The 7613-nt window shown below is 28.5% G+C and overlaps 3 protein-coding genes across 6 annotated transcripts in view; all 3 read right to left on the bottom strand.

Moving 5' to 3' along the window:
* LOC108688127 (protein roadkill) overlaps positions 1–4518 on the bottom strand; it is a 111510-nt gene extending 106992 nt beyond the window's left edge. Inside the window, exons 1-2 of one of the 2 annotated variants that reach the window (XM_018194248.1) lie at positions 4262–4518; positions 3636–3712 (exon numbers count right to left, since the gene is read on the bottom strand). The gene's annotated coding sequence lies outside the window, so the exon portion shown is untranslated. Of the gene's footprint in view, positions 1–3635; positions 3713–4096; positions 4179–4261 lie in introns of those variants that run through there. The other variant, XM_018194249.1, reaches the window with a different exon arrangement.
* A 1048-nt stretch (positions 4519–5566) lies between these two features.
* On the bottom strand, positions 5567–7094 carry LOC108688129 (origin recognition complex subunit 2). Its single transcript, XM_018194255.1, has 4 exons — positions 6879–7094; positions 6570–6800; positions 6269–6487; positions 5567–5617 (listed from the first exon to the last, which is right to left on the bottom strand). Exons 1-3 carry the CDS (start codon positions 7033–7035, stop codon positions 6288–6290), a joined length of 588 nt encoding a protein of 195 aa, XP_018049744.1. The 5' UTR covers positions 7036–7094; the 3' UTR covers positions 5567–5617; positions 6269–6287.
* Positions 6980–7613, bottom strand: part of LOC108688128 (origin recognition complex subunit 2-like) — a 2122-nt gene continuing 1488 nt past the window's right edge. For 2 of the 3 annotated variants that reach the window (XM_018194253.1, XM_018194252.1), the window contains exons 6-8: positions 7385–7599; positions 7185–7317; positions 6980–7052 (exon numbers count right to left, since the gene is read on the bottom strand). In XM_018194253.1, coding sequence (XP_018049742.1) covers positions 7044–7052; positions 7185–7317; positions 7385–7599 — 357 coding nt within the window. In that variant the 3' untranslated portion in view covers positions 6980–7043. Of the gene's footprint in view, positions 7053–7184; positions 7318–7384; positions 7600–7613 lie in introns of those variants that run through there. The other variant, XM_018194254.1, reaches the window with a different exon arrangement.

The following is a 7613-nucleotide window of genomic DNA, read 5'->3' as shown; positions in this document are numbered from 1 at the left end:
TATATATATATACATACAAATATACAAATTATACAAATTCAAATGGAATTATTTAAGCATTAAGATCCAGATCCAGATCCAACTATTATAAGCCTATATTTCCTATTGGTTGTGTTCTCACATCTCCAATAAGATTCTTATTGTTTAGTCAAATCAAAATTTCAATCATAAAGTGAAAATGCGAAATCTTGGATTACCGAGATTTTTAAAATCGTTTGTGAAATCCCTCTTTGATCTCTAAATATTCAAATTAAAATAAGCTTTCCTTCAATAATCAGCAATATCTAGAGAAGAAGTTTTAAATGAATGATTCAGTGAGCATTTCTCTTCGCCCACGAGCTAAGTGTCTATTGAAGAAGAAGGGACGAATTACTTCCGCACCGTAGCTTTTAATAAAACCTCAGAGAAATCTTTCGACTCAATCTAAACGATTATAAATTCGGCGTCACGATATTTGTGTGTTAGACAAACCGGGACAATTTAATAACTTTCACGAATGCAGTTCCACGCCCGTACCTAAAGAATCAACGAAGCCGCTCTCCCAAGCTATTAACCAAAGAGCAACGCGTGGAGTGAAAACCAATTGTTCTCCTTCTTGGAAGCCCAACGCTTTTGTCAGACGCATCGTCATTCGAAATTGAAATACGATATTATTTTGCGGAAATGTTGTTTTCAATTCGCGCCGAAATAGGCTGCGTTCAGCAAAAAACAATTTTGCAATTGTTATAAAATTTTTTTTTAATATACATGATTTATGCATTTAGATCCAGGAACTAAGGGCAAGACCAAATTAAAGAATTTTATAACAATTGCAAAGCTGCACAAAGGATAGACAAATCAAATCGAGCTAGTCGAGAAAGTTGACCTTTTGAAAGGCGTTTTAAATTTCGCGATAAATACAAAATTTTATTAATAATGTTAAATATTAATTTAAATTGTATTAATATTTGATATTGAAGTACATGATATATTTAATTAACAAACTTGTCACAATCAGAGATTTTAGTAGATTTAATTTTATTAATGCATCTGATTTACCGTGACTTTATATAGAAAATGTGACTTTATATAAAAAACGTGTGACTATGTTGATTTAAGGTTGTACACATCTAAAAATTATATCAAAAAAGTATAAAAGTATTTCATAAATTGTTCTATTATTACATCTGAATATTTGTTTATAATTTAAGCACAATTTCTCTTATTTCTCTTATTGATTTAAAAGTTTTTAATTTTTTTTTTTGATTTGCTTTGATTCTTATATATGAAATCGCGTTTTGTTTATTTGCATATTTGATGAGGAAATAAGAATTAAGTCATTGAGAAATATATTATATATTAAATCAAATTTTATACTGATCAAATAATAATAAATATTTATGTTAAAGTTTATTTGGATCCACTTATTCGATTAAAAGTTATTAATTCAAAATTGCAGAAAAATATGATCATTTTGCATATAACCATTATAAGCTAAATCATTTGTTTCGTTTTTTGCAATTGTTTGACTGATATTTTTAGCTGATATTGTATAATCAAAACTATTCCTAAAAAATGTTACAATTTGTATCTCAGAAAGGAAAAAAAAACAAATAATCAGTGCAGATTTAATGCAATTAAAAAGAATAGCTTATTATTAAGACACCTTTTTTTATTTAAAAAATACAAAGGCTTGGATATTCCTGTATGTCCCATGCCATAAATATACTGTTTCTTGTTACATTCCCTAGGCTATTATAAATTTCGAAGTTGGATAGTTCATATATTTTTTTAAATCAAATTAAGTTAAAGTTAATGGCTTATAAAATTAACTTAATTAAATTAAAAGTTGCATGAACAAAAAATTAATTCAGTTAAAGTTATATTAAGATTGAACTAATTAAAGTTAAATAAAAAGTTATTTTTTAAAGACATTATTTATTAAATCAGAATATTCTAATTTTTCTTAAAATTACATTATTTTAAATAACAAAACAATCACAATATAGATCATCAAATAAATTTTATAATTTTTTTGTTAATTATATAAAATAATAAAAATATTTCTTGTACAACAAAAACTAATTTTCAATATTTTTAGATGTATTTTTATATTTTAAAATGTACAAAATTATATACAAAGTTTTTATTCTTTCTTTATCGCTGATTAGACATAAAAAAAAAAGATAGAATGACGCAACAGCATTTCTTAAATACAGATCGAACCTCAGCTTTAACCATTATGAGTCACATTCATCATACACAATGAGTGAACTTTATCTGAACTAATTGCATAAAGTTTAAAATTTTACAGAAAAAAATTAATGACTTTTAGGGAGATAAAAAAAAATTTTTAACTTAAAAAAAATTAATAAATTACAGTTTAAAAATAATTAAATAAAATTAAAAATTAATTCATTTAAAATTAACCTAATCAAATTAAGTTAAAAGTTTTAACTTTTTAACTTTTTATTTATTAAATATAACTTATTGTTAATTGTAACTTAATTATAACTTATTGTTACTATCTAACCCTACTAAATTTGGTACTATTGAATATTCAACTATATGACTAAAAAAAATAACAGCTAAACTATATACAATGTAGCGCCATCTATCAACACGCGTTTGAAATTAATTTCCTGGCAATATGCAATTTGAAGCTTGATATGTACATACTTCCCCTATGATTAATGTTATTAAATATTACAAAATTACTACTAAAAAAGAAATTCTAAATTAATGATTTAACAAGAATTTCTCTACATTCATAAATCAACATTCATCAAAGAGGAATGAATTATTCTCGCGACGTAAACAAATTTTACTAACTTACTTATAAATCACTGTGATCGATTTTATAAATGAATTATAAATGGCATTACCTAAGCAATCTTATTAAATAATTTGATAACTATTATGAGAGTAAAAGTTTTATGTTTCTGTTTAAAGATTTACAAAATTATCCTTTCAACAGTTAAAAAACATTTTTATTAAAATATTTTCCTAATTATCTAAAAAAATCATAACTTTACTTATTAATCTTTGTCATCAAAAAGTAATAATGCTTGCTAATTTTTATATAAAATAGTCTTCTATGTTTTCCCAAAAGTTAAATGTTGAAAGTGAAAACAGTAATAGCGTAAGAATAATCATATTGCACTATTCAACATAAATAAGTCTGGCAATATCCAAACTTCAACAGAACACGTCTATAATACTATTTCGTGTCCTTCTAATAGTTACATAAAACTAAAATAAGATCAAAATGCCAATAAAACAACAAAATATGTCAAAGAATTTTAAAGTTACTTTTTGTCATAAATAAAAAAAATCAGAGAATATAAAAAATTATCATACAAAAGAAGATTGATATTTTATATATATATGTTTTGTGTGTGTGTATTGTGTTTCATTAATTACACACACTTGTGCACAGTGTCTTTTCAGATACAGTGTGTAACAATAATATACTATTACACAAAATGGAGTAAATAACGAGATAAAAGTAATAAGCATAAAATTGGTTTAGAATGACAACATATGGACAGCAAACAGCATTCAGAGTTACACTGCTCCATATTGGCAGTCGAAGTGATCTGCATTTCAAAGTAGTTCTCTTTCAAAGAGGAAAAATAACAATTTAAAATACTTACCTAGAAACAGGAAAAAACAGTTTAATAATTGTTGTAACAACTGAACCAGTCACACAGGCTTATTCGACAAACACAATCTGTAACAAATGAATATTTATGTCAGTTATGACATATATATCTGGAATCAAAATTTATATTTGATCCCCAGGTACAAAAATGAAACAAAAAAATTATAAACATGATCGTCGCTCTACTGGTAACTTAATGATAATTATTCTCGTTAAATCAACTATGATTCAGTTTTTTGTCTCACAGAGAAGAAATTAATAATCTAAGAAAAAGTATTTCACAAGAGGAACTGAGGAACCTCTCGTTCATAAATTTTAAAGATTCCGTACAAGATTATATTCCGTAAGACTATATTATAAGAACAAGAGACAATTCGGTATGAGACAAAGCGGCATGAATTTAGAAAATGTCCCCACGCTCCGAAGTTCCGACACGAATGTCTTCGCGAATACCTCGCAAGTGACATCGCTGTTTTCCCAGGAAAAACGTGCACGCCGCTACTTCTCCATGACACGGCGCGGCGTTTTGCTCTCTCCCTCTCTTTTCTCTCTTTCTCACTTCCTCTCTACACACAACTTAATCCGAAAGTCAAGGTTGCGCGCGCGCGTGCGACTTACCAGTGTAAGGTCAGAGCGGTCATGCGAGGAACGCGTTGTTTACGTCGTCGATTGACGAAGCCGGGCGCCGTTTAGACTGCAACAGTTTCGCAGATTTCACGAATCCCATTCGCGAATGTCGCGACGACAATCGCGAACACAACGCGACGGCCGGACAGGCCGAGATTTCCTTTCCTTTTCGTCCACGAAAGAGAAATGGAGCTCACGCATCTACGACGAACCGACTAACCGTTGGCGCCGATCGCGACTTTCGAACTGTTGCGATTATCGAAGTCGCAATCGACGTGAATCGGACAACTTCGCAGTGCCGCGCTTCGAGGCGCATAACCTAACATCGCTATTCTGTCCAGATTTCGCCGAAGCACGTCGCAACGAAAACGACATTTCAGAAGTGACTATATTTGCGCGTGGAAGCGGTGTCTTGTTGTTCATTGTGCGATCACATTAAATAACTTCTTTCGTATATCGTTCACTTATCACGTATAAAAATAGTCCTCTAAACACGGACACGTTGGCGCCTTCATTTGACTCGCGTTAATTTCGTGTGCTCCGCAAGTCGCGTGATCGGCGGAACAATTTCATTAGACTGCGCATGTGTGCACTACCGTCTCTTGATTACGAATTACGGTTAACGCGATGCTACAAATGCTTTAAAACAATTTTTGATTGGTCAATTTGTAAAATTCTTTTTTCTAATTGGCCAACCAAACGCTTCAAAGCATTTATAGTGACACTTTGACCGCAGCCCACGTGTGACTTATTTTTCACAATGAATAATAAAATGCAACATATTCTATTTTTCATAGATGTCTTGGATTTGTAACAAGGAAACAATATTTTGGAATGGATTTATAATGTACATAATCTATTTCTATGTGATATCAAAGAAGTTAGTTATTTTTGTATTTTCATTATAATTTCAATAAAGCCATTTTTCATTTACTATAAGCCTGTTTATATAACATTTTTTTCTTGAAATTTAAAAATAAAGTAAATTAAAAAGCTTCAACGAATAAAATTCAAACATAGAAAAATAAATAAAAAGCTAAGGAGATTGACAAGATTCAATTTAAAAATTTGTAATCATTCAGATTTGTTCATAATTTCATTTTTTAAATATAATAATACATTAAATTATTTATTATGTTGCTACATAAAATAATGAAAGTGTGAAGGCGATTATGAATCAAATAAAACCATTCTCAAATAGCTTGGGTAATCGGACAACTTCCAAATCACGTTGAAAGTACCAGTTCTCGTCCGATCACTGAAGTCAAGCAACGTTGAGCACGATTAGTACTTGGATGGGTGACCGCTTGGGAACACCGTGTGATGTTGTCCCTCAATTTTTTGCTTCTATAAGGAAATTTTATAAAGATCATACTAATAAGATATTAAGAATCAACTGTGACTTCAAGGAATTTTTTGGTTACAATTTTTTTTTTTACAATCAATAGAGAGATAATTGACCAATATTCGATATACAAATTAATTTTTTTATTACTAAGTATTTAAATAATTAACTTTTGATGCAATTTAAAATTCGCCACATTAAATGATTCATATTTCATCAATAAAAATGCATATTTAAGATGCAATATATATTGTAAAATTTTTTTCCATAATTATCGCTTACACGAATAATCAAATCTGAATAACAAAATTGCAGTTTTAAATTGAACGTGAATATTATTAGGTTCTAAATGCAAGTAGATACATATTAAACATCAGGATAATAATAAATCATAAAATTAATGTCATAAGCATTGTATGAATTAAATCTAAATTTAAATTATACGAATTTTTAAGATTGTCGATCTTTAATATCACATTATTGGTGTTTATATAACTTTTTATGAAATATTTTTTATATAAAATACAATGAACGAAAAATAAAATGCGATAAATTAGTGATATGTAATAAAGAAATTAAAAGTTTAATTCAGTCATTAAACTATTATTTTCCTTATAACTATCATAAAAATTACAACTATTATAAAAATATACTTTTTCTTATGTTCATCAATTATGATCCATGTTGTTCCATAAATTGTTTAAGAAGAGACTTATCAAGAGGTATCGTCAGATGTTCAACGCCATCAACTGTACGTTTAATTCTTAGCAATTTATGATCAATGAATTCAGTTAACTGTGCCCTTAATGTCAAATCGGAACTAACTAGAAACTGTTCGCGTGCTGCTCGATATAGATCCCTAAATGGCATTCCTAAAATGGCATCATCATCAAATTATCATTAAATATAGTTAATATGATATAATAGAATAGTAATTGATTGAATAATAATTACCTGTGAAATTACTACTGCTGTTGCTCAATTGATATTCGACAAGAATCAAATAAATTGCTCGAGCATTTGACGTGAGGGACAGGAAGACATTCTGGAGAGAGGATAACATGAGTCCACTACTTTGCTGAACTAATAAGGAACTTTCATATGATGTTTCCGCTTGATATGGCAATAATGTTGTTGCATCCCACCAATAAAAATTAAACTTGGCGCATTTTACATGGTCCCAAACTAAATCAATAAATTAGCGACATTAATTAGTAATAAATCAACTTTCAAATCAGCATAAATATGATAAATGTAACTTACGAAGTGGTGCATTTATATGATCAACAGATGCTAGGATATGAATATTTGGAATGGCTGCTAAACTGGCAAGTATATTTTGAGCTTTATTCGAACGCAGCATTACTCCATCAATATTATGAATTAATAAATAAAGTCGATCATCCGGATTATCTCCCATAACTGTTTCTATAAGTTCTAAACAATCATTAAGATTTGTTGGACAATTTAAATCTAACAAATCAATTATTATGTTATCAAGTATCTGAAATAACATTTAATATAGAACTTTCGTACATATCTTTTTAATTAATAATAGAGTTAACATACATCTTTTAGTGTTAAACTAGGAAAAAATCCATTTATAACTAATGTTGGATAATCTTCTATAATCTCATTATGAAAATCATTTATCAAATTTCTTTTTGAACCTACTCCATGAAGTAGCAGACTGTAACCTTCTCTAAAATATAATACAAATTTTAAAGTAACATTTCGTTATAAAATATTCAATTATATTTAATACTTACTCCAATATGAATTGCCACATAGGAAAAAACGATGTACAATTTTCTGTCAATGAACAAATACGATTTTTGTGTATCGTAGAAATATGATTTTGATTTATTAATAACTTTCCTAGTGATTCTTTTGTGAGACGAGTGTTCTTAAGTCTTTCTAATGTACGATCAGATGTAATTATTTTTTCTGATTGAGATTCAAAATATTCGTCAGTTTGTATGTGCTTTAAATATTTAA

This window comes from Atta colombica, unplaced genomic scaffold (genome assembly GCF_001594045.1).
Source record: "Atta colombica isolate Treedump-2 unplaced genomic scaffold, Acol1.0 scaffold225, whole genome shotgun sequence".
Classification (NCBI taxonomy): Eukaryota; Metazoa; Arthropoda; class Insecta; order Hymenoptera; family Formicidae; genus Atta; species Atta colombica.
The sequence above is the reverse complement of the archived record's forward strand: the minus strand, read 5'-3'. Positions and strand labels throughout refer to the sequence as shown.

Excerpts from the sequence above, each read along its gene's own strand:
- LOC108688129 (XM_018194255.1), bottom strand. The coding sequence starts at position 7,035 with ATGGGAGATAATCCGGATGATCGACTTTATTTATTAATTCATAATATT. Across the intron at positions 6,801-6,878 it reads TCATATAAATGCACCACTTC|TTTGGGACCATGTAAAATGC; the intron begins GTAAGTTACATT and ends TTATTGATTTAG. Across the intron at positions 6,488-6,569 it reads CAGCAGTAGTAATTTCACAG|GAATGCCATTTAGGGATCTA; the intron begins GTAATTATTATT and ends ATGCCATTTTAG.